We start from the raw sequence: 27,027 nt of genomic DNA, 5'->3' as shown, positions 1-27,027 counted from the left end.
ACACAAAGTATATAATCATCCAATCTTTTCATTTTAAGTATACAAGCTTGTAATCTATTCATTTTCCAATAAAAGCTCAACTTTCTACTTCTTCTTTTTAACTGTTTGATTACCCCCTAGCTTTCAACTTGCAATTATGTTATGATTTGAATCTAAGTTATTCCAACACTATCAGGAAACTGAGAACCAATTGTAAAATACATCCCCTCTTTCAATTTCCTTTTGGCTTAGACATACATTCAGCAGGCCTGAAAGAGTATAGATTTCAATCACTTCCCCTATTTTCTCAATATGCTTCTTTTGTTCCTGTGACTATTTTCTTCCATTTTTTGAGAGGAAGGGCAGATCCAGAACAGTAATCCGATTTTTAACCTCAGATTTTCTGACTGTTGTAGCTACATAGCTTACTGGGTAACACTTAATCCCCTTTATATTGCCTGGCATCGCACTCAACACACACAGTTCTGGAGTTCCCTTTAGCTGTAGTTTAACATCTGATGTTTTCTCTTCCATTAAATCTTCCACTAAATCTTCGATCTGGCTGAGACGCTCATTTACCTGCTTAAATCCTGTCAATATTGTCATTTGCATAATAACTGCCATTCTTTATCTAACAAAGTCTCTGACCGCTGATATCTAATTTTTTAAGGGGCCATTTCCATTTTTCCAGTGAGTATGATCTCTATATATAATGCTCTTTAGTTTCCACTATTTTATCAACAAACCAAACCCCCTCTTGGTATTTCCTCTCCCCCTTACCCAGATATTGTAATATATAAATCAATTTCTAGACCAATGAATTAAATTATAACTGCGGCAGTGTTGTCAGGGTCATACACAGTCTAGCCAAACAACAGCAACAAAAAAACAACACCACAGTCTAATCAGCAAACACAGGAAATAAGTCTCTCTCATAGATGTTGTTATAATCCGTCAGACTCCTGTCCAGGTTTTGCAAGCTGCTCCATTCACTCAGTCATTTGTCTCGCTGATGATTTCCAGACCGTCTTTTTTTTTTTTTTTTTTTGCTTCCAAAAGTTTATTCCTCCTTCAAAAGCCCAGCAAGGTTCTCTTATCAAAGTGCCATTCATCAAAACTCCTCAGTCTGTTCAGTTCAGATCGTATCGCTATTAATTCACAGTCTGGTTTTTTTAACTTCCAAAAGCTTATTTCTTCTTCTCCAAAAACCCAGCTCAGTTTTGCTATCAGAGTCCCACACAGTCTAAGAAAAAAGATCCAAGGTATACAACATTCACCAAGTTTTAGTCCCTTAAAGCCTGTCCAGTATTATTTTCCCTGGGATTTTTTCCAAAAGCACCAGCTATTTCTGTCTCACTGTTCTCTCAGTTCAACCTTGAGCCAGCTTGCTGTTTAAAAGTCAAGATTCCTTTTGTTTTTGAGGCACGAGCTGGCAAGCCAGATACGCCGCTGTTATCTCCTTTCGGTCAAATATTTTCACTCTCGTTTGTTCTTCATTTTAATGAGGTTTTTCATAAATCAAAGGCTTTCACTTACTTTGTTATTGTATATTTTCGCCATGCTTCTTGTTCTCTTATCCTCGGCAGCGGAGTTCTCCCGGCTAATCTGCCAATATGGCTTCCCGTCTTCGGTCTGTGCTCGTGTGAATTTCCAGAAGGAAGAAAAATCGAGTTGCTTCCCAATCTTCTACCTTCTGGGGCTCACCAACTGTTTCAAGGAGACCTCTCCTGCCCCCCCTTCGATTCCCCATTTTCTAGGGGAATCCCAGACCTAGCGGTTCCAACTTTTTCTGGGAGCTGTTTCCCAGAGGCTGCTGGCTGCACCACGACAAAGCTCCTCCTCTTTGGCCATGTTCTGAAGGGTGTTCTTCCTAACGTTTCTGTGGCCGGCATCTTCAGAGGACAGCACTCTGTGCTTCAGAGGACAGTGCTGTCCTCTGAAGATGCCGGCCACAGAGACTGGCGAAACGTTAGGAAGAACACGGCCAAAGAGCCCAAAAAACCCACAACAGCCATGAATAGATATATTTTTTCAATTTCTTCCACAAGCACTTGTGACCAGTCAGTATGTGAACTCCCACCCACCCCTTCTCATAACATTTCATTCCTCTACCTTAGATAATGAAGAGATGAAATGAAAGCACTAGATACTCCCCACATACTACTTCCAATGAACATACAGTATCTGAAAGAAAACTTTACATCTTTGGAACCAGAATGCAGGGAGCCCCAGCCCTAATCTAAGCAGATAACCAGGCACTTGAACTGGAATGATATGTGTACTACTTAAAGTATATTTGGAAATACTTTCTGCATAAGGAGTCCAGTTGATCTCTAACTGCCCTGGGGCACCTGTGGCATATCATGTTTCTTTCCCAAAGCAGAAAATATGTTTTTTGCCTAAATAGGTGCCATTCCTAAAATTCTCTTCATGCTAGACTGGGTGCCCAAGAGAGTAAAGAGGGCAAGCCTGTGGAACTTGTTTGCCCTTCCCTACTGAAGGTCCACAGAAATATGAAAGAGTTGTATGATCGTCTGAGAATAAGCAGGGTATTGGTGTATCTGAACCCATTGTACCTTTTACATCCATCCCTTCAAGAGAAAGACTACAAAACATCAAGGTCACAGTTCCCTGCTAAAGCATGTAATTACAGTGAAGATAACATTGTGATTTTATGATGTAAGTCATCTTGGGTCCTTTTTTAAGGAGAAAGGCAGAGTAAAATATTTTAAATAAATTAAATAATTAATTAAATAAATTCCAGGCACACATTCCTGTGACAAAGTCCCACTGGATAAGGTGCTACTCACTCATCATTAAAGACTGTGGGGTAAGATTGTGCAGAAATAAGTATTTATACCTATCAAGAAAAGCTTAATTGAGAACAGTTCTTATGAAAACTGCAAAATGGAACAAGTTAGCTGCATTCAATAGTTAAAACAAAAACTCTCTACCATACATGAAAACAGTTCAACCTGATCTCTTCCAAGGCATTTAGCTGCAGTTTCCAGGCAATACCACCAGCTCTGCTTAGATTATAATTTTTAGTAAAAAATGTACAAACTAGAACATCAAGCAGAATGGTACTACTTGTCATGCTGTATCTGGCAGAGTGTTGCTTGGAGAATAAAGGCCAGGATGACACACCTCAGCAGGAGGTAGTGTTGGTAATAGAGGGCCTTGAGGTCCCAGTTTGCAATCTTCTCTTCCAGAGATACAATATACCACTTGACCCTTCCAGAAGGGGCCTCTCCCCTCCAGATGATTGGGGGGGGGGTCCAAATAGAAAAAGACTCCCACAAGTCCCAAAGAATATCAGCATCTTAACATGCAAGGAAGTAGAGCACAGCTGAGGCAAAATGCTCATCTCCGTCAATGATAGCCAGCGTATGCTGTCAACAAGGAATAGTCTGACAGTGACCTCAACACACCTTTCAAAGTAAATGAGTCATTTAAGGGATGGCTTTTACCAATACCACCCCCTCAGTAAGTTTCCATGACATTGCAGGAATTTGAACCCAGGTCTCCTGAGTCGTAGTCCATCACTCTATTCACTAGACCAGACAAGCTGTAGCAAAGAACTGAGTAGTTGTAGAGGGGAGCTGCCCACCCCAACATCATATAAATAGGTGCTGAAACTGATATTTGTATCTCGACTGCTTTTCATTCCTGTTCCCAGTCTTCAGAACTCTTTGTCTCCCCCTGCTGATCTAACATGGGCTGTTCACTAACTCTGCTTCTGGCTGCTCTTTTGTTGAAATGTTGACTTGGTGTGTTAGGTATGTTACTGATTAATGGGCTGACCCTGGCTTTGGACTGTGACTATTCTCTGTCTCTTCTCAGGACTCTTCCAATGCTTCCTCTGTGCACTGATTGAGACTGCCCTTAGTCCCTTAACTGATTTCCTGAACTGCTAGCATTTACAGTCTCAAATCAGGACACTAGTATGGAAGACTTCTTAAAATTGCTTAGAAATGCATAATCATCCATTTCTGCATCCCATGTTCTTATACTAGTGGAAATGGCAGCAGTTAAGGGGGGGGGATACAAGGCAACTGATTGAGGTGACAATGTTGTATTTTAAAGCAGGCAGAATTCCTGTTAGGCAAAGACATTTGTTGTCAGGGCTGGCTAATGTGTTTCCTACCAGTTCACTCTCTTCTTCCTCAGCATCTTTTTTTTCTTCTTTCTGGTCTTCAATGTTTGCATCAAAATCTTCCATCTCCACCTAATTCAACAGATCATAAAATGCAACAATTTAAAATCTGTGCATTCACTACTCGTGAAGGATACTGCAGCAATGACCATACACTTAAAAAACAGTCACAGAAAGACAACTTTCTGGAAAGACACTGATTTTTGTTGTTGTTTAGTCGTTAAGTCATGTCCGACTCTTCATGACCCCATGGACCAGAGCATTCTAGGCCCTCCTGTCTTCCACTGCCTTCCGGAGTTGGGTCAAATTCATGTTGGCAGCTTCGATGACACTGTCCAACCATCTCATCCTCTGTCGTCCCCTTCTACTCCTGCCTTCACACTTTCCTAACATCAGGGTCTATTCCAGGGAGTCTTCTCTTCTCATGAGATGGCCAAAGTATTGGATCCTCAGCTTCTGGATCTGTCCTTCCAGTGAGCACTCAGGGTTGATTTCCTTCAAAATGGATAGGTTTGTTCTCTTTGTAGTCCAGGGGACTCTCAAGAGACTACTCTACCACCACAATTCAAAAGCATCTATTCTTTGGCGGTCAGCCTTCTTTATGGTCAAGCTCTCATTTGCATACATCACTACTGGAAAAACCATTTTGTCACCTTGCCGACAAAAATCCGGACTATGCGGATCTTTGTTGGCAAGGGGATGCCTCTGCTTTTTAAGATGCTGTCTAGGTTTGTCATCGCTTTCCTCCCAAGAAGCAGGTGTCTTTTAATTCTGTGGCTGCTGTCACCATCTGCACTTATCATGGAGCCCAAGAAAGTAAAATCTGTCACTGCCTCCATATCTTCCCCTTCTATTTGCCAGGAGGTGATGAGGCCAGTGGCCATGATCTTAGCTTCTTTGATGTTGAACTTCAGACCATTTTTTGCGCTCTCCTCTTTCACCCTCATTCAGAGGTTCTTTAATTCCTCCTCACTTCTCTGCCATCAGAGTGGTATCATCTGCATATCTGATGTTGGTGCTATTTCTTCCAGCAATCTTAATTCCGGCTAGAGATTCATCCAGTCCTGCCTTTCGCATGATGTACAGTGGTGCCCCACTTGACGACCCCATTAGACAACGGAATCACTTTACGATGACAATTTTGCGATCGCTATAGTGATGTTTCTATGGGGTTTTTTTCGCTTTATGTCATTTCGGTCCCTGCTTCAGGAACCTTTTTTTTTTTTTGCTGGATGACGATTAAAAACAGCTGATCGGTGGTTCGCAAAATGGCTCCTCGTTGTTTTCCGGACCTGTTTTCGCAACACAGGGATAGTAAAATGGTCGCCCTATGGAGCATTTTCGCTGAACGATCAAGTATTGACCCCACTGGAATGCATTAACCGGTTTTCAATACATTCGAATGTTTTTTTTCCGCTTGATAACGATTTTGCTTAACAGCGATTTTCCTGGAATGGATTATCGTCGTCAAACAGGGAACCACTGTATTCTGCATATAAGTTAAATAAGGAGGGGGACAATATACAGCCTTGTCATACTCCTTTCCCAATTTTGAACCAATCACTTATTCCATATCCAGTTCTAACTCTTGCTTCCTGTCCCACATATAGATTTCTCAGGGGATAGATAAGGCGATCAGGCACTCTCATTTCTTTAAGAACTTGCCATAGTTTGCTGTGGTCCACACTATTGAAGGCTTTTGTGTAGTCAATGAAGCAGAAGTAGATGTTTTTCTAGAACTCTCTGGCTTTCTCCATTATCCAGCACACGTTAGCAATTTGGTCTCTAGTTCCTCTGCCCCTTCGAAATCCAGCTTGTATTTCTGGCAGTTCTTGGAACACATACTGCTGAAGCGTACCTTGGAGGATTTTGAGCATGACTTTGCTAGCGTGTGAAATGAGTGCAACTGTACGGTAGTAGGAGCATTCTTTGGCACTACCTTTCTTTGGGATTGGGATATAGACTGATCTTTTCCAGTCCTCTGGCCACTGCTGAGTTTTCCAAACTTGCTGGCATATACAGTGTAGCACCTTAACAGCGTCATCTTTCAAGATTTTAAATACCGTATTTTTTGCTCCATAAAACGCAGTCCCCCCCCCCCAATGTGGGGGGGAAGTCTGTGTGTCTTATGGAGTGAAGGCAGTGATTCCGCACCTGCTGGCCCCGTGGGGGGGAGCATTGCAAGGGTCCGAGTGAGCCTTCCCGGACCCTTGCAACGCTCCCCCCACCACCACGGGGCCAGCGCGGACGAAATCGCCAGCTTCCAGGTGGGGGGAGCGTCGCAAGGGTCTGGGAAGGCTCACTCAGACCCTTGCAACATTCCCACCAGCCACGGGGCCAGCGCGGGCGAAATCGCCAGCTTCTGGGACTCTTTTGAGGCTTGGGAAGCCTCAGAAGAGTCCCAGAAGGTAGCAATTTCACCCCCTCTGACCCCCCGGGGGGCAGGGTGAGTCTCTAAAGGGTCCTGGAACACACCCTAGGGCCCTTTAGAGACTCACCCTGCCCCGCGGGGGCCAGAGGGGGCAAAATCGCCACCTTCTGGGACTCTTCTGAAGCTTCCCAAGCCTCAAAAGAGTCCCACAAGGTGGCAATTCCGTCCCCTCTGACCCCCCGGGGGCAGGATGAGTCTCTAAAGGGGCCTAGGGTGTGTTCTAGGACCCTTTAGAGACTCACCCTGCCCCCGGGGGGTCAGAGGGGGCGAAATCGCCACTTTCTGAGACTCTTTTGAGGCTTGGGAAGCTTCAGAAGAGTACCAGAAGGTGGTGATTTCGTCCCCTCTGGCCTCCGGGGGGGCTGGGTGAGCCTCCAAAGGGTCCTAGGGTGTGTCTCCATAAGGCTCACCAATTTTTAGGAGAAGAAAACAGATTATTTTTTCCGGTTTTCTTCTCCAAAAATTTGGTGTGTGTTATGGAGAGGTGCGTCTTATGGAGCGAAAAATACAGTAGGCCCACTTGACTTCACTCTCCAGGATGTCTGCCTCAAGGTCAGCAACCACACTATCTGGGTTTTCTGGGACATCCATTTCTTTCTGGTATAATTCCTTTGTGTATTCTTGCCACCACTTCTTGATGTCTTCTGCTTCTGTTAGGTCCCTACCATTTTTGTCGTTTAACATGTCCATCTTTGCACAAAAAGATCTTTAATATCTCTAATTTTCTTGAACAGATCTCTGGTTTTTCCCTCTCTACTATTTTCCTCTATATCTTTGTACTGTTCATTTAAGGAGGCCCCTTAAATCTGTTCTTCACTTCCAATGTGCATTCATTAGCGATTTGGTTTAGATTATACCTGACTAGCCCAGTGGTTTTTCCTACTTTCTTCAGTTTAAGCTTGTATTTTGCTATAAGAAGCTGATGATCAGAGCCACAATCAGCTCCAGGTCTTGTTTTTGCTGACTGTATAGAGCTTCTCCATCTTCGGCTGCAGAGAACATAATCAATCTGATTTTGGTATTGCCCATCTGCTGTAGTGTAGTCACCTCTTGTGTTGTTGGAAAAGAGTGCTTGTGGTGACCAGCTTGTTCTCTTGACAAAACTCTATTATCCTTTGCCCTGCTTCGTTTTAAACACCAGTAACTGTTCCTTTTATCTCTTGACTCCCTACTTTAGCATTCCAGTTCCCTATAAAGAGAACATCTTTTTTTTAGTGTTAGTTCTAGAAGGTGTTGTAAGTCTTCAGAGAATTGGTCAATTTCAGCCTTTTCAGCATCAGTGGCTGGTGCATAAACTTGGATTGCTATGATGTTGAAAGGTCTGCTTTGGAGACACTGATACTTCCTGTGAAAAAGCATTTCTCTTCTCTACAGAGCTATTACATATTTCAGGCCTTATTTCCTACTTCAAAAACAGATGAGAAATTTGCAGATTGCTTTTTATCTTGATACATATTAATTAATACCCGTCACAATTACATTATAATATAACTACATTTTTGTTTCTACATGAAGCAGCATGAACACATCATAAACAATACATTCTCCAATGATTTGTTACTGTCAGATTTTCTAAAAAATCATAGCGGATGAATGCCTTCTATATATGTATGTATTCCTAAATGTATACTTTTATGTTTATATCCACATGTTCAGTGTATGTGTAAAGCACGTTACTCTGCAAAGTATGTGGCACATATTGAAGCAGAATGAAGTCATCTCTTTCATAAAACTCAGATGTTCACTCATCCCTTCAGATGTCTTATAACATATTGTTCACTCTTATGTAATAAGAGTTAAGCTATTACATTTAGACATGATTTCAGTAAAAGACTCAAAAGTTCATGATTCTTTCAGACCTGACATATTTTTCATCTAATGCTGAAATCCTGTTTTTAGCATAGTAAGTCACAACTAGAGTAGCCCATTTGAATCAATACAACTTACAGAGGAGTTGGCTGAAGCTCCCACTGATTCAATGGGCAACTTATTTCAGCCAATATAGCACTAAATAATGAAACATATCATCCAACACATTAGTATTTGGTGCTGACTTTAATAACCACCATTTACTTATCTTCCTCAGCCATGGGTATTACCTATATGAATAAATTAGCTTCTTGCAAACCTCACCTCCTCAATAGCAGCATCTTGTAGCAAAGAGCGAATGTCTAAACGTATCATATGACGGGGTGCCGTCTCCCAATGATCAGCCATCTGTAAACAGGAAATGGAATCTGAAGATACTTCCACAACATATAATTTGTTCAAAAATTTATGTCTTTCATCAGAAATCTGAGCTTTTCATGACTACATCTGGATCAGAATTATGGTGCATATGCATAAGAGATCCAACATAAGACTTTTTGAATATCTTATGAATGTTGATTGCTTAATTATTATGCCACTATAGATATCTCTACTACAGAGATACATGATAACTGGAGATACAAATGATGGGAGCTTACAAAGTATTTTAGCTGTGAAATGAATACAACAAGCATAGGCACATTCCTAATTCCCCTTTAATTCGCTCCTCTGAAAGCTTGCTTTTCCCTCAAATGATAATTAATTTTGCTAGCCCTGAAAGAACTAAACTTGGTGATCTTTAAACCTCCACATTTTAACACATTTACCTTACTGATTTCCTTGAGCTTGCGTCCATGGACATTCCTCTTGCAACAAGTCTGGTTGTCTGCAGTTATTTCAGCCAAGTAAACCTAGAACATAGAATGAAAAGACAATGTGCTCAAAAACACATGGCCCATGTCCTAATAGTGTTTTCCGGTGTAAGTTTGGAAACTGAGTAATAGTGCTGTACATGAATGAAGATGAAAAGAAAGAAATAATACTGCTTGTTGCTTGTACTGATAGGAAATGGATTGCCAAACTAGAATATTTTTTAACCAGATTTGGAAATACCAAGGACTAAACCTTTCACATGTAAAGCATATAGTCTGACACTAAACTCTGTCTTATCACTAATACCATGAGTCTTACCTCAGCAAGTACTTTGGCTTCCCAGTAACAGCATCTTTATGCATTACAGGTATCTAAATCTGGTTGCTTGACTACTACAGCCCAGCCATTTAAAAGGACTGAAAGTCTGTTTCAGATGTACTAACAGCTATGGAGATTATTCAATAATGTTTACCTCAAACCCTTTTGTTTTTGCAGCACTCCAGAACTGCTCAAAGTGCCGTACTTTGTCATTAATGGCATCGAGAATGATGAAAGGGAAAAAACCATCATCCAAAGTCTTTTTGAAGGTTTTAAACAAGCTTGCGCGATAAACCTCCTCCATATCAGCCTCATATTCATACTCCAAAACCTGCTCCAGAAAAAGAGACAATTAGGCAAAATTAAAAAAAACATGATCCAGAAAAAGAGACAATTAGGCAAAATTAAAAAAAAACATGTTATCTCCAGGAGAGCCTAACTTTAGCTGCTGTTATTACATATGCCAGCAACATAACAGCAATACATTAATAAAAGAAGGAGCTCTCAGGAGATTGGATCAAGAGGAGAGAGTGAACTGAATGTTATTTGTATACTAATGGAATTCACCCAGCTGTTTCATGCGAGGACCGAACAGCATGAAAAAAACAGCATGGAAGACTCTCAAAGCATGTGCCTAAGTGTGAAGGAACTGAATAGTAGTCCTAGAGCACCATAACCTGGTATGTGTTTATCAGAGGGGCACAGAAGAACTAGGATTCAATATCCTTGACTCCAACTTCAGACATATGATCCAGAAGGCTACTATGGACCACATGAGTGTCCTCCTTTAACTCTACATAATGGGATGTGGAAAGGAATGGCTCAGGAAATTTTTTTTAGGTAATATGGGATACACAAACTCAGATCAGAAATAATTTTTAAAAATCTTAAAAAGGCTAAAAGGGACTGATTTGCTTTATATATGGAAAAGTAGAGTTGATGAAAGTAAAAAACAGAACCAGAGAGGAAAAGCAAACATAACAAAAGCCCCTTACAACTAACTTGTTGCGCCTCGTGGCGCAGTGGTTAAATCGCTGTACTGCAGCCAAAACTGTGCTCACAACCTGGGGTTCAATCCCAGGTAGCCGGCTCAAGGTTGACTCAGCCTTCTGTCCTTCCGAGGTTGGTAAAATGAGTACCCAGCTTGCTGGGGGGGGGGGGCAATGTGTAGCCTGCATACTTAACTTGTAAACCGCCCAGAGAGTGCTTGAAGCGCTATGGGGCAGTATATAAGCAGCACGCTTTTAACTTCAAAGAGTCTGTGGAACCGTACTATACAGATAAAATTGTGTCATAAAGGAAGATGTCTTTTCCATGGCTGCAGTCAGAGTTATTCGTCCCCCAGAGTGCTATGGGCAACGACTTCTAGCATTCCAGACTACTGGCTATGCTGAGGAGGTCAACTGGAACCTGAACTCCAAAACATCTGGAGAGCACCAGGTTGGGGGTAACTGTTCTAGCTAAGGTCCATAGTAGGACATCCCAATGTTTCTCCCTACTGTGCACTGAAAAGACCACCATTTTTTGAGAAATCAGTAACAGTCGTTTAACGAACAAATGAAACAAGCACAAAAAATACCTTCTTTTTCACTCTTTTCTTTGTATCAGGGTCCCTTTCTTCTTTCTCTATTTCAATTATAAAATAGTCATCCAAACTGAGAACTCTTGGTGCAGCTCCTCCACATTCTACTTCTTTATCCTAGGAAAGAAATGTAAAGGAAAACCAATTTGTATTTCTGGTGCAAGTGCTTTGTGTGTGGGGGGGTTGCTACTGGCACCCTGGCTGTGCCATCTTCCCTCACTCTGCTGCCCCGGGAGATTCCTGGCTGGCAGGGGAGAGGGATGACAATTGTCCGCAGAGAAGCCAACAGATGAGGAACACCTCTGACAGGAGGCGGCGGAGGCAGCCAAAGTAAAAGAGAGGAACAGGAGCACACATGGGCTTTATTGAGAAGATCAGAGGAGGATGTGGCAACCTCAGAGGAGGAAGAAACCTCGTGGGAGATTGTCAAGGCTGCAGACCCCACTTCTGCTCCTTGGGAGAGGTGGAACAAAGAAGGGAGGAGGAATCCCAAGCAGAGGTCCCTGAACGCCAGCAGTTAGGCAGAGGAAGGGCCTGACGGTAGGAAGGGGCAACTCTGGCATTTTCAGTGCCAGGTACAACAATGGCACTGAAAATGCCAGCAAGAAAGACAGAGGAGTCTCCAGGAAGAACAAGGTGTAGATCCCAGTGCCCACCACCTGCCTCTATTGGCTGTCATTAAAAAGATCAGGGCTGAGACTCATCCCTCCCATTTTACAAGGCTGGGATTCACAGGGACTCTTGTGTCATTAACAGAGGCCCCTCTCAAAAGGACATTCTTAGAGAGAACTCAAACCCCTAGGAATCTCACAGAGGGAGTTGAAAGCTTCATTTCTGTTCTTGTGTGCCCATCTGGGGAAATAAAGGTTGCATCTGGTTATCATTACAACCTGGACCCTATAGACCCATTATTGGGAGACCCCTGTGGCTTCTGGCATCACCAGGGGTGGAGCCAGGACTGTTCACATGCTTCTTCTTGGAATAAGGTGAGCACTAGCTAGATCCCTCCCAATTAATAAGAGAACATGCTCTTTTCACCTTGTCCTTACAGTATTAGAAAAGGTAACTCAAATTACTGCTTGAATGTGGAAAATAAATCATGTATAGAAACATTTGGGAAAAAGATGCAACTGAGTAGGTATTACCTGAAGACATATGGAAATCTGATGTTTTTCCACTCACCCTGATGAGTTTAGCAACATGGGTCTTTCCACTGCCTGGCAATCCTCGCATGATAATAACAATCTATTAAAAAAAAAAGACAGTAAGTGAAACACTGGATGCCTACTGAACTGAATAATAAGGACGTGATATACTAAACAGTAATCTACCCACATGCAGGCAAGATACAGCCCCTTGGATAGGGCTTAACGAAATGAAACCATCATTTATTCACTGCATTTATATCCTGCAGTTTTCCTAATAAAGGGACCCAAGACAGTCTGTCATTCTCATGTGTCATACAGTCATTCCAGATTTATAGCCACCTTATAAATTAGTAACCCATTCTCAGGTAAAGGCAGATTACAAAATATTTAAAAAACATTAAGTGCCTTAAAAACTTCAATTAAAAATAGAACAAATTGCAACATTTAAAATAATTAAAATATTACATATTAAAACTGTTAAGTAAAAACAAATTAAAACAAATTAAAAACAATTTTTATAAAGGCAAACATATACGATCCTCTGTTTTAAAAGCCTTCCTGAAGTTAAAGGTCTTCTCTGCCAGCTGGACAACAAACATGGCTAGGTTAACCACTCATGGAAGGAAGCTCTACAGTCAGATTATTGTTGCTCAGTCATTAAGTCATGTCCAACTCTTTGTAACCCCATGGACCAGAGCATGCCAAGCCCTCCTGTCTTCCACTGCCTCCCAGAGTTTGGTCAAATTCATGTTGGTAGCTTCAATGACACTGTCCAACCATCTCGTCCTCTGTCATCCCCTTCTCCTCTTGCCTTCACACTTTCCTAACATCAGGGTCTTTTCTAGGAAGTCTTCTCTTCGCATGAGATGGCCAGAGTATTGGAGCCTCAGCTTCAGGATCTGGTCTTCCAGTGAGCACTCTGGGTTGATTTCCTTTAGAATGGATAGGTTTGTTCTCTTTGCAGTCCAGGGAACTCTCAAGAGTCTCCTCCAGCACCACAATTCAAAAGCATCAATTCTTTGGCGGTCAGCTTTCTTTATGGTCCATGGTCTAATGGTTGAATGGCTTGTTTTATTTTTGTAATTCTCTCTTGGGGGAGAAAGGATCTGGCTCGAAGGGATTTGAAGTACGCCCCGATGCAGGTGGTGGTCTGTGAAGGCTCAAGATGGGATCTGGTAAGGTTTACCTTGAGCCCTAGATCTTGAAGAGTATTGAGAGTTAGTTCGGTAGCTCTGACTGTGTCGTGGTAAGAAGGAGGGACTATTAACCAGTCATCTATGTACAGAAAAATGGTGATACTCTGTAGTTGAAGGTAAGCTGCGACTGGTGCCATACATTTGGTAAAAGTCCTCGGTGCCATGGAAAGCCCGAATGGGAGAGAGCAGAAATGGTATGAGACATTGTCGAATAGGAATCGTAGGAATTTGTGATGAAGTGGATGGACAGAGATGTGGAAATAGGCATCTTGAAGGTTGATGACGACAAACCAGTCTCCTTGTGAAAGGAGAGGGATGATAGTTTCGAGGGTCAGCATTCAAAAGCTTTTGGGTCGAATGAATTTATTAAGGTTTCTGAGGTCGAGAGTAGGGCAGTCCTCCATCTTTTTTGGGGACTGTAAAATATCTGGAGTAAAATCCCTCATGCAATGTAGGGGAAGAGACTATGAGTATGACTTACTTTTAGAGAAGAAGGGAAACTTCTTTGAAGAGAGCTAATGAGTATGGAGTAGTCCTAACAGTGCCAGAGGGTGGGGGTATGGTAAAATTCAATGAAATACAGTGGTGCGCCGCATAACGAGCAATTCGTTTAACGACGAATCCGCATAGCGATGAGGTTTTTGTGATCGCAAAAGTGATCGCATTGCGATGTTTTAGATGGCAAAACATCGCTTTGTGATGATCGGTAAGCGTTTCGCTTAGCGATTTTCATATAGCAATATTTTAAAAACAGCTGATCGGCGGTTCCAAAATGGCCGCCGGGTAAATAAAATGGCCGCCCACAGTGTTTTCGTGCCCCTTCCTCGCTTACCGGGCAGCGAAAATGGCGGCCGGATGGAGGATTTTTGCAGAACATGTTTTAATGCGTTCCTATGGGCTTCTTTGTTCCGCATAGCGACGAATCTGTATAGGGACAATTTTTTCGGAATGGATTATCATCGCTATGTGGGGCACCACTGTATAATGTTTTGGACAATGGAAAGAACCCACTGATCATTAGTGATTCGGCACCAAGCCAAGATGAAAGGATGGAGTGTGGTTGGAAATGTAGATAGAGGGGGTCTATGGATACTGCTTACCCTTCTTCTGTAGGCATCAAAAGGGCTGTTGACATGCTTGTAGCTGTTGAGGTCGAAAGGAAGGTATGGTAGATGTAGATGGGGCTGGGTAAGATCTGTCAGGTACTGGTGGTCTGAATGGTCAATATAATTGTTTGTATGGTTGAAACTGCTGTTGAAAGAAAGGTTATCTTCGGAATTGAGGACGCTGATACTGGTAAGTTTGCTGGGTAGAATAGGAGCGTGTGGTTTTGTGGATTTTATGTAGACTGTCCATGACCTCATCCGTTTTGGCATTGAAAAGGCCAAGATCTAACCTCATTCTAGTGTCATCTGAAATACCTGCAGATCTCAGCCAGGCGTGCAGCCTCAAGGCAATCGAAGTGGACATAGCTTTAGAGGCTGCGTCTGCTGTATGGCAGACAGCGATTCTTTGTTGTTTAGTCAAAGTGGAAGCTTTGGTATGTATATTGAGGACTTCTGTTTTGGTGGTGCCTGGAGCAGCTTGAAGAATAGGTAAATTCTATCCCAGAGCTGGCAGTGGTCTCGCGGCTTGATAATTAGTGACCCTTATAATAAATGTAGTGAGGGAGTAGAGCCGTCTTCTGAGAATGTCAAGTTTCCTTCTTTCTCGGTTGGTAGGGGCGACAGATGATTTGTTGCGTGCTCTTGACTGATTGGATTCTACAATGACAGAGTTTGGTGTGGGATGTTTAGAGAGGAAAGCTGTGTCTGGACAGTGAGTTTTATAATGATTTTCTACACGCTGTGAAATCTGAAGTGAAGAAGGGGGGTTGTCCCATGATTCTTTAACTAAGTCGAACATAGCTGGAATAGAACTCAAACTAAGAGGTGGTGTTTTATCTTGATTCAGGTCATCAAAGACTAGATCTTTTTTCTGAGGTGGTGGCTCTTTGCTGTCGAGCTGTAAGGATTTTGCCATTCACATAACCAGCTGGGAATAAGATTTAAAATCCTTCTGATGTTGGTTCTCGCCAATATCAGAAGGAGGAGTAGGAAGATTAGAGGATGATTCGTGGGACATGCCAGATGTAGAAACTTGAGAGGAAAGTGATGATTGTGAAGATGATCGGTGTGGTGGTCTGGTAGCCGATGTTGATGGTAGTAATGGTAGAGGTGGTTGATATGTTGTAGGCACTGATAGCAGGCATTGTTCAGTGTCGGGGTGGATGCCCCTTGTAGGTAGTAGTAACATGGAGAGAAGTGTGATGTTGAGAGTGCTTGGCTTGCTTGGGTTGCCGTTGAGGTTCTGGTACTGGGAAAGTACATTTAAGGGCCGATTTTGCAGGGATCTACGTATGGTGAGTTGATGTAGGGTAAGCAGAGGTTGAACGGTGCCGATGTTGTGGTGGTGAAGGAGACATGGAGGGTGAATACCTTGGTGAAGAGGCATATCTTACTCTCCTTGGTTCATCGTAATAAGCCTGTTCAGTCAGGACTTCAGAATAGTAAAGATTACAGTGATGATATTGGTTGAAGTGGTGGAGTCGTCAGGCTCGATATGGAACGAGTGGTTTTTCGGTGTTCTGGATACAGATTTGGAGATGTTGTTGGATCCATGGAGATTGGATTAAGAGACCTTCCCCAAAGGTAAGATCGAAGCCTTTGTAGGCCTTTTGCACTCGGGGCAGGAGTGCATTTGGTGTTGTCCCCCTAAGCAAAAGAGGCAACGGTCATGACCAAGCGGGATCTTGTTTGTGCAGAGCACGCACTGCCTGAAAGGCCCTGGGGGGGCATGAAAGTAGGGGAAAAATGAAGGGAAACGTGGTGATTGGGGGAGGGGGAGAAAACATGCGGGAAGAGAAGAAAACAGTGAATGGGAAATTGAAAAAGAAAACAGATAATTTATAGGGGAATGTCTAATAAAAGAGATGATTGAAAAGTATAAAAGAAATGATGAAAATAGCTGATTAGGTTTAAGTACCCGCTTTATTATTCTGAAATACGTCCAACCGAAGCGGCGGCAAAAAGGAACTGTGGGGACGCTGGGAGGGTGGAGCATGCGCTCCACGGGGGAAACATCCTACTAATCACATGTATTTAAGCTCTAGAAATTTCCAAGATATCCTGCGCAGGCACAGAACAAACCCAATTGTGAGCCTTCACAGAGGCCATGAAGAACAATAAATAACATCCACAAGCTACTCTCATTTTGAGCTCTTGTCCTTTGCCTGAAATTCATTGTTTCAGCTGAATCCGAGGGCAAAGGATTCAGTTACTTGTTTTTTGGACACCCAGTCATCTGCTGAGAGATTTCTGTGACATTATTGAATCTGGCACTCACAGAACCAAGGTGGCAAAGCTTAGGCTCTATGTTGGATGATTAGAGGAGTGGCCTTGAACGGTCAACTAATATCTTGCTTCTCGCTCTGCCCTTGCCATGGCAACCCTCATTCATCATTTTTATTGCCATACTACCTTCACTGAGTAGTAAACAAGGAAAGGAGAGATCAGACTTAGTACGACCCTTAGTACATAAATAAAAGAACTGCACCCATACTTATCAAATAACTATTTAGACTACTAATCTATTTATCCTTTCTTCCAGCTCATGAAACACTTTGCAAAGGTAAGAATCCACTTCAGGAAATTATATGCTACACAAGTGTCAGTGAAGTGTTGCTCTTTCACAGATTTTGTTGCATAAGAATAGAAAGCTAGCCTCATACTACTCACCCTCTCTGGCCTACTCTCCCGGCCAGGTGGCTTTAGTATATCATCCACATTTTTAGATTCTGGTTTCCTCTCTACACGAGGGGCAGGCGGTGGTTGTCTGGGTACTGATGGAGCAGAAATCGGCATTCTATCTTCAGGATAATTTCTTCGGTCACCTTAACATGAGATTTACACAAGAAAAAGAAAATTAGATTAAAATGTACCATGAATGTCATAATTCCCCAAGCTATTTCTACTTTTGTCTCTAATGTGCCTCACAGATTATTTCTGTTTCCTACCTAGAAAATTTTGATTTGATTTATAATAATTAACAATCTTGTTTGAACCAGGTAAGGCTCCTGTTGCTCAATGGGCAGAGCATCATATCAACCTATGTGGTTCTGTGAAATCTTTGGTTTGCTGTTGGACAAGCAAACCTTGTCCTTCTATCAGCCTTCTATCCTTCCGAGGTCGGTAAAATGAGTACCCAGCTTGCTGGGGGGGCAATGTGTAGCCTGTATAATTAAATTGTAAACCGCCCGGAGAGTGCTTGTAGCGCTATGGGGCGGTATAGAAGTCAAAAAAAAAAAAAAAAAGCAAGAGACTGCCTGTACAACAGGCGTATAAAGAGGTATAGGCATATAAACAGGCATATAAAGAGGTACAAGATATTTCACAGTGCAAACCTGGAAAATGTTAATCCACTTGCGTGATAAACCATCACATGCAGATTAAATAAGCACCCAGTACTTTTACCAAAAGGAGCCATATAAGGTGGATCCACTATAAATTGGATCAGTCAAGTTTAAGTTTGGAATTTCACTCTTAACCCCCTAATATTCAAACTTTTATCCAGGTTTAAATACTGTACCTCCATACATGGAAGGTCCATGATCATAGGGAGGACGATCAGTTTTCCTCTCATATGGCTGTCTTTCAAATCCTCCCCTTCTTGAGTTTGAATGGTCTTTGTCACCACGGTACGACTGAGTTCTTGAAGGAGAAGGCCTGTCAAACAGAGATAACATTTGGCAACATGTGGCACATGAATTTGGGAAATATTACATATCTTATTCACAAGTATACACAAGGTTCTCTGATCATCTAAAATTCTTGGCCAATCCCATTTACTGATATCGAATACCTATGAATATACTCTGGAATACATTTCCCAACCAACATATCCATCTATTAAAATACTGATTGGCTTCTGGGAATCCAGTTCTTCCATACCTTGCCTCCTTTTTCCTTTCAAATATAGCCCAACACGTTCCAAAGTAAGCAGTGCCTAGTCAGAATAGCATTAAAGAACAAATTACTATAATCCAATACAGATAAAATTTACTGACAAGCTATTATAATTTGCTTATTTAGAAACATGTATAGCTTGCCTTATTTCCAAGGAGGTAAAGGAAGTTTAAGACAAACACAGCAATTTTACAACTGAACAGATCCTTCCAATTTATAACTTTAAATACAAAAATGAACTGTTTCAAGGGATGTCACTATTTTATCGTTTTACTATTTTATTCTTCTACCTATTGGTTTTTTAAATATGCTCATTGCAAACCACTTTGTAAAACCACATTGTAAAACACTGGATTTCTAGTTCGGTGTACTGGATAGAGTGACAGATTAGGACTCTGGAGAAAAGCCCTATTAGGGTTGCTATAAGTCAGTTCCAACTTGTTGGCACAGAATACCCACCCACCCCACTTTAGGGTTTTAAAATGAGAAGCAAATACAGACACTTAAATACATAACTCGCCTCTCCACCCAAAAAATCCTCAGAAGCAATAAAAACAGAATCCTCTAGATTTGCCAGTGGCAATCAGAAATTTAATTCTGGTAAGCACCAAGGAAGGTTACAAAAGGTATTTTAAAAGGTACAGTACTAGCAACACAGGGAAGCAAAGTGTCTCTCTTTCTGAATTAAGCTATGATGTGCTATGACATAGCAGCATGTAGGTGGGAAATAGGAGGCACTACTAAGTGCTCTTAGACATCTCCGGGGATTCTTCTATATAGCAATACTTAATTCTCCCTTTGAGAGCAGACTGAGTGAAAGCCGAGGCTTGATTACTGCTAGACACAACAGTTGCCTAGCCAACCAATATTTGTGGACCTCTACTCACCAGACAACTGTGAGGAGGTTTTTAAAACCTATTGTTGAGCACATCCATTTTTACATAAGCCCATGTTATCACATTTGTACAATTATCACAATTACCATTACCTAAAACATCATTTTATTCATTTAAGGGGTTAAATTTAAAAGATATTGATAGATACAGGATCACTGCATTAAAGTGTTTGAAGATGACTCTTACAAACAAAACTGAGAGCCTATGAACTCCAGGCAACAACTCTCATGAAGACACATTTTTAAAGCCAACTATTCCTCCAGTGTGTACCTGTCTTCTCGTTCTCGTGCATAGCGTTCTTTTTCAAATCTTTCTCGTTCATGGTCTCCAGAAATGCGGTCCCTGTATGGTTCTCGCTCTCTCCTAAAATCTCTGTGGTCTGAACTGGCATTATTTTGTCGCTCAAAATATGTTTCCCTTTCCTTAATGTATCGATCTCGTTGGCCTGGATGTGGATGTTCTACAAAAATGATGGCAGAATATAAAAAAAGATGGAGTAAAGAGTGTCATTAAATGGGCTGAAATTCTTCAAAGGACTACATTTTTTAATGCTCATATAAGAATACTTCAAGAAGACAATTATTACATTGGGAATGTTAAACTCATCTCTATTGAACGTGTCACTTTTTTCCATGTAGAGCTTACTATAGGGAGCACTAACAGACATGAAAACACCAAATGTAATGTGAAGTGGTGAAGTTCTAAATTCAACCACCATATTCTACATACTATCTAAAGCTGCCATAACGGAATGTTTAGAAGGGTAGGATAGGGTAACTATTTACATCAACATTACTTTAAAACAGAAGAGAGAAATGCATTTTCTTTTAGACAAGGAATAAGCTGGCTGGACAGCTCAGTGTTTTAGGTCTCTCGCTGTGTAGCCAGAGGTTGGGACCTCGATTTCCCACTGTGCCTCCTGTGAGTACAGCCAAACTGTGTGACCTTGGGCAAGCTGCACAGTCCCAGGATGTCCCCTGGAGAAGGGAATAGTAAACCACTTCTGAATACGTATTCTCTACCTGAAAAGGGTCGGAGTAAGTCAAAACTGACCTGATGACACATGATTATTTAAGAATTAAATCTGTCAAATGCCAAAGTAATGCGCATCTTTTTCCAAAAGACACACCCACCTTTTGAAAAGGTTTGCCGTTCATGACTAGGTTCTGGACGTAGAGTTATTCGTTCTCCATATGGAATCTGTCCACTTTTATTTGCAGCTATATCTGTTAAATACAAATTGGCAATAATATAGTTAAATATGGTGTCTTAGATTTTGTCTTTCAGCACATTCATGCATTCCTCAACACAGCCAACAGGTTCCAAGGCATCCAGCAGTTATCACATGCTTAACTACAACAATCAGTTTGGTGAAAAACTGCACTTACTGCAAAGATTTTATATCCTGCCTCACTCACAAATATTCAAAATATCAACAGCATTCTGCTGATTGTCAGAATGGAACTGAAAGTAGTCTACATTCTTTACCACAGACTGGATGGTATGTATTTGTTCATGAACCTGTCACCCTACTACTGCCAATGACATTTGGAAAAAACCAAGAATTTCCTTTAAAACAAATAACATGAGGAAACCACAACTTATCTATAAGGTGAGGAGCACCTTGAGAAGCTGTCATTTGTCATTTTAATAAAGACATGTAAGAAAGCTTTAACTTCAAGTGCTAAGGAGTTACAAACTATAGACACCTTGAGTCCTTTTAAAAAGAAAGGAAAGGGTTAAACAAACAAATGCATTCATTATCCATATGCCTTGTTTAAAAGGCAAACTACAGTTTCCCTTCCACTGCTACTATTTCTGAGTTACAATTCCCCTTCAGAAAAATAGCACACGGGAAATGTGCATTGTATTCAGCACTTGGGAGAAGCACTTCTTGCACACTGAAATGTCAGCTTCCCTCTTCAGATCTGAACTATTAACATTTAGAACCATGGCAGTGGAGGTGCAGCTACGATGAGTTCAGGATGGGGAAGATCAGGGTGATGCACCATCCATAGTTCCCACCACTCCTCTGTTGGTAACAGGGAAAAGAATTCTTTCTCAATACAGTTTATCATTTCAGGAGATGACTATAAGATTTAGGGATGTCTGAGATGAAACTGAACACCATATTCCCTTAAAATATCTGCATAAAATTTTCATTTTAATTTAACAGAATAAAATTATGTACACCATTTGGAAAACCACAGTATTCATTAATTGTTCTTTATGTTGTTGGGTCAATTCATTTATTAAATGGCATTGAAAAAAGATGATAGGAGGAAATAGATTTATCTTAAATGTGGTTTTGGTAAGTAGTTTTATGCATGACATGGATCTCCAAAAAGACAAATAAAAGGATTTTAGATCAAACAAAATCTGAACATTCATTACAAGATGAAATGACTGAGTTTATAGTACTTTGGGCATATTACAAGACAGGACCCACTGGAGAGGAGAATGAGGTTAGACCATGTTTGAAGGAGCAGAGAACAGGAAGACCTAACACAGGATAGATCTACTCAATAAAGGAGACGATGGCTATTAGTCTGCAAGACATAAGCAGGGCAGTCAATGACAGGACCTTCTAGAATTGATTAATTTACTGAGCCACCTTAAGTCAGAAAAGCTTCTGCAGCACGTAACATACAACATTAACAAAATCAACAGTATTTACCTTGACCATGACTATGTCCATGTCCATAATCAACAGTCTGATGAATTACTGGTGGCTTGGAAAGTGGTGTCATTCCTGGTACAATAGAAGTTGGGATTGTTGATGAAGGCAATGAGGGATCGGATGCAGGTAAGTCATACTCTGATTTTAAACCTTTATCTTCACTGCTGTCCCAAAGTCCCTGGAAAGAATCCTCATCCCAGCGTTCTTGGCTCATGCCAGGTAGTGACTTAACTACAGGAGCTGAAACATGTGTGGGTGCTGCAGTACAAATGGGAACTGTAATACTTGTTTGTGTTAATGGAGCAGGTAGCTTTGCTGTTGGGAGGGGAGCTGCTGTTGATGGAACAGGTGGTCTCATAGTTGGGACAGGAGGCTTTGCCACTGTAGTAACTGGGGTAGGCTTTCGAAACAATATTGGCGGCTTTATAATTACAGCTGGAGTAGGCTTAATAGGTTCTTCTTCCACTGGTATTTCAGTCTGCCTTACAGAAGAGGCCTAAACAGAAGAAAGCATGTAAATAAAAGATCTGAAAAATACAATGTTCAAAGATCACTGCCGTTTCAGTCTGTCAGGCTAAATTATAGTTTCACACAATTTATACAAGCAGGATTGAAATGCAACATCCCTTCCTTCTACCTCTCAGGGGAATTTGGAAACTTCTGCTTTTAATTAAATGCAGTTTGTTGTGCTACCTGAATCAACAAACTGACATTAACATTAACCATGATTACTTTGTAAACAAGTCAGATTCAAACCATGGTCTCCGAAGCTGTTTTGTTTTAAATGAACCATAGCTGGTTTAATTAACTGCAGCTTCAAATATAGGCAATATAGCAAGCTATGGTTAATGAAAAATAGATATGAAAAGTTCCAAACGTCTCTTGGTTGCCTGAGAAGAAGAAAAGGAATTGGGGAGCAAAGAGGACTGAGGCCCGCTATGGCTTGCTCTCGCTCATGTGTTTCACATTAAACCAGCTTTCCTCAATCTGTACTGTACAGATGCACTAGAGCAATACTCCCATATGAAAATGTACTTTGATCATGTCCTAACATGTGAAAATTTAGTATATAAAAAGAGATGGAACAACCAAAATGAAATTATTTATATAACATACTTGGTGTATACCTTTTATTTGTAAACATTTAGGTAATTTTAAAGTTACATACTTTGTTTCCCTGAAAATAAGACCTAACCTGAAAACAAGCCCTAGTATGATTTTTCAGGATGCTCGTAATATAAGGCCTACCTCAAAAATAAGCCCTAGTTAAATGAAAGCCTGCCCGCCACCATTGTGCAGCAACCAGAAGATGACATAACTGTATTTGAATAAATGTAGATTGCTGTACATGAAAGAAATAAAACATCCCCTGAAAATAAGCTCTAATGCAATTTTTAGAGCAAAAATTAATACAGTGGTGCCCTGCATGAGCGCTTCGTTTAACGACGAATCCGCATAGCGATGTGTTTTTTGCGATCGCTTCTGTGATCACATTGCGATGTTTTAGATGGGAAAACATCACTTTGCGATGATCGGTAAGCGTTTCGCTTACCAATTATCGCATAACGATGTTCTTTAAGCAGCTCATCGGCGGTTCCAAAATGGCCACTGGGTAAAGAAAATGGCCACCCGCAGTGTTTTCGCTCCCTTTCCTTGCTTACTGGGCAGTGAAAATGGCGGCCGCATGGAGGATTTTCACAGAACAATGAGTTTTTTGCCCATAGGAACGCATTAAATGTGTTTTCATGCGTTCCTATGGGCTTTTTTGCCCCGCATAGCGACGAATCCGTATAGTGATGATTTTTTGGAATGGATTATCATCACTATGCGGGGCACCACTGTATAAGGCCCTGCCTTATTTTTGGAGAAACACGGTACATGGCATTTCTTCGAGCACTACGTAACCTCCTCTTTTTCTCTACCTTTATCTACTTTGCTCTGTGTAAATGCTGTAAATTGTTATTTGATATTAATTGTTTTTATTCTGCTTTTTGTGAGCTGCCCAGAGTAGACTATATCTAAATGGGTGGCATATAAACTCAATCAATCAATCAATCAATCAATCAATCAATCAATCAATCAATCAATCAATCAATCAATCAATCAATCAAGATAGATAGATAGACAGACAGACAGACAGACAGACAGATAGATCTTCTTTTCTACAATAAATCAAACCTACTTTCAGTGGGCTACATTTGGGCAAAGTAGTCTGGAATCATTGCTGAGTATAGTACTATTCACACTCTTCACTGCAGTATGCTTTATTTAAATTGTTTAATTTGGGGAAGGGCTATATTTTGAACCATCCTGGATTTCTTTTTTGAATGGAAATAAGAATACAAATTATAGAAATAATGTATAATGAACTATGTGAAAAATCAAAGAAGGCTTCCCAGAAAGAGAATGACCTGTTGCCTCAAATTTTCATGCTGTAATTTATACCATGTAAGATCACCAACATCATCAGCCACAGTGATTTTGTGTGTGTGTAGAAATCACATTTCCAGTTTCTCCCCTGAAGATCCCCAGGCTCCCATGGAATCTCCTTCATCATCGGGAAACTGTTGGGGGCCACAGGGTGAGAAGGAGAAGTCTTTAATCATCTAAAAAGTAAAGACATCCTAGCAGCATTGATTTTTGGTAATTAAAGAGTTCCTCCCATTTATTTATTTATTAAAATAAAGCATTATTGATTGACAGGTTACCTACCTGTAATTGAGGTTCTTTGAGTGGACCTCTGTGATTCACACTCTGGGCAACACGCGCATGCACAGAGCCTCATTGGAATATTCTAGAGCTTCTGCATTAGTAAAAAGATACTTTAGTGCAGACCCCTCCCCCTGGTATATGTACCTTGGTGCCAAGGCTCTCCCTTCAGTTATTTCAACTGCTGCATAAAGAAAGGGTGTGACAGTGGGGAGGCCAGGCCGGGGTGTGTGAATCACAGAGATCCACTCAAAGAACCACAATTACAGGTAGGTAACCTGTCAATCAATAATGCTTTATTTTAATAAATAAATAAATAAATAAATAAATAAATAAATAAATAAATAAATAAATAAATAAATAAATAAATAAATAAATAAATAAATAAATAAATAAATAAATAAATGGGAGGAACTGTTCCTATATAATAGATTAGTCTTGTTAACTTGAATTTTTGCCGATTAACAGCAAGGCCGAGATCTTGGAGGAGAGATAAAGTGAAGCGAATGTCTCGCTGTGCTTTGTGATGGGAGTGCACTACGAGAAGACAGTTGTCGATGCATGAAAAAATTTAAATCTTGTGAAGCCTGAGGTTTGCTGCCACTGGGGCCATGCATTTGGTGAATACCCGGGGGCCGCTGCGAGCCCGAACAGAAGCCATTTGAATTGATATGCCTGGGTTCTGAGTTGGAAGCACAGGATAAGGCCTGTGAGATGGATGGATAGACACATGGAAGTAGGCGTCTCTGAGGTCTATAACTGCAAACCAGTCTTTTTTGCAGAGTAGTGGGAGGATGGATTCAAGAGTAACCATGTGGAATTTGGCGGTAATGATGTATCGGTTTAGTTCTCTGAGATTGAGGATAGGGTTGAAGCCGCCGTCTTTTCTGGGGGATAGCGAAATGTCAAGAGAAAAAATCTTTGAGTGTATGATGTAGTGTACTGGTTCTATGACGTCTTTGAGTAATGACTGTTTTTCGTCCTGTAGGGTTTGCGACGGAAGTGTGACGGTGTGTGATGGTGGAGGCAGCTGGTGGAATTCTATGTGGTACCACTTTCATCTGATGGAGAGGACACAGGCATCTATGCTGATTCTTTCCAGGCAGGTAAGTGCTTCTAGAGGGCAGGGGGAAGTGTGAGAGGTTATGTTGAGATCTCGGCCAATTGGATGTCAAACCTGATACTTAAGTTTGCAGTCACTGTGCCTGGTTGTGGTTTGCTGTCGAGGTTTTGTTTGGTAAGGCTGTTGTTTATAATAAGGCATGTAGGATGTTTGCCTCTGAGGTTCTTGTTGAAACTCTTGATAAGAGGTGTAAGGGCGATGCTATGTGTGGTAGACACCCCAACACCTGGCTGTTCTCTTTTTCTGGACATTCTCAAGAATGTCATCTGTTTCAGCATTGAAGAGACCAACGCCATTGAAAGGAAGGTCTTTGATGCGTGCACAGGCTTCCTCGTTGAGACCAGCAGTTCTAATCCAAGAAAAATGTCTAAGTGCTACAGAGGTAGGCATAGATTTTGATGTGGTATCGATGGTGTGCCTAGCATATAACATCTGTTGTTTAGCTACCGAGAGGCCTTCTTGTTGAAAGGTTTGGGCTAATATCCTTTTGTCTTCAGGGAGTCCATCCACAAAGGTAGACATATTGTCCCAAAGAAAGCATTGGTAGGTGCCCATAGCTCCTTGATAGTTGCCAACCCTCATCGTAAAAGCAGCAGAACCCAGCTACCCATAGAGTCAATGCGCCTGCTATCTTTATTAGGTGGTATCAGAACCTGTCAATGTCGAGAACAAGATTGTGAAGCCTTGACAAAGATGGAATTAGGAGCTACTGTTTTGGCAAAAAGATAGCATCAAGGTCATGCACTCGATAGAGGTTGTTGATGAATTTCGACACTGTGTGTCATGAAGCTGGTTTGGCCCAGGTACGCCTAGCTGTGCTGAGGAGAGATGGAAGCATGGAGATATGGACCGGTGTAGTAGTGTCCTTAGAGATGGGATCAGACAGGTGATCTGCTGGCTCAGTAGTAGGTCTGGGGAGCCTAGGTTTGAAAGTCTTCCGCTAGTGGTGGAGTGTCCGTGTCTGCTAGGTCGAAGTCTGGGGATGTTAAAAGTACTGATGTGTTTGAGGTCTGGGGCCGTGATCAGGTGGTTCAGCGTCGTGCCATGAGCTGACCAACTGTTGATCGACATCAACATCAAAGAGTTGGTCTTCAAAGTATTGCTGTCGACTTCAAAGGTGTGTC

General features: G+C 41.4%; 1 protein-coding gene across 3 annotated transcripts in view; it reads right to left on the bottom strand.

Moving 5' to 3' along the window:
• YLPM1 (YLP motif containing 1) overlaps positions 1 to 27,027 on the bottom strand; it is a 75,456-nt gene that overhangs the window by 17,182 nt on the left and 31,247 nt on the right. For all 3 annotated transcript variants that reach the window (XR_013544835.1, XM_072986423.2, XM_072986425.2), the window contains 11 exons: positions 22,069 to 22,567; positions 20,525 to 20,617; positions 19,662 to 19,851; positions 18,119 to 18,255; positions 17,269 to 17,423; positions 12,331 to 12,393; positions 11,146 to 11,265; positions 9,721 to 9,897; positions 9,203 to 9,286; positions 8,700 to 8,783; positions 4,127 to 4,207 (listed from right to left, as the gene is read on the bottom strand). Coding sequence is in view for 2 of the 3 variants with exons in the window: in XM_072986423.2 (XP_072842524.2) it covers positions 4,127 to 4,207; positions 8,700 to 8,783; positions 9,203 to 9,286; positions 9,721 to 9,897; positions 11,146 to 11,265; positions 12,331 to 12,393; positions 17,269 to 17,423; positions 18,119 to 18,255; positions 19,662 to 19,851; positions 20,525 to 20,617; positions 22,069 to 22,567 (1,683 nt within the window). In the remaining variant the exon portion in view is untranslated. The remainder of the gene's footprint in view (positions 1 to 4,126; positions 4,208 to 8,699; positions 8,784 to 9,202; positions 9,287 to 9,720; positions 9,898 to 11,145; positions 11,266 to 12,330; positions 12,394 to 17,268; positions 17,424 to 18,118; positions 18,256 to 19,661; positions 19,852 to 20,524; positions 20,618 to 22,068; positions 22,568 to 27,027) is intronic.

This window comes from Pogona vitticeps, chromosome 1 (assembly GCF_051106095.1).
Source record: "Pogona vitticeps strain Pit_001003342236 chromosome 1, PviZW2.1, whole genome shotgun sequence".
Taxonomy (NCBI): domain Eukaryota; kingdom Metazoa; phylum Chordata; class Lepidosauria; order Squamata; family Agamidae; genus Pogona; species Pogona vitticeps.
This window is presented reverse-complemented; position numbering and strand designations above follow the sequence as displayed.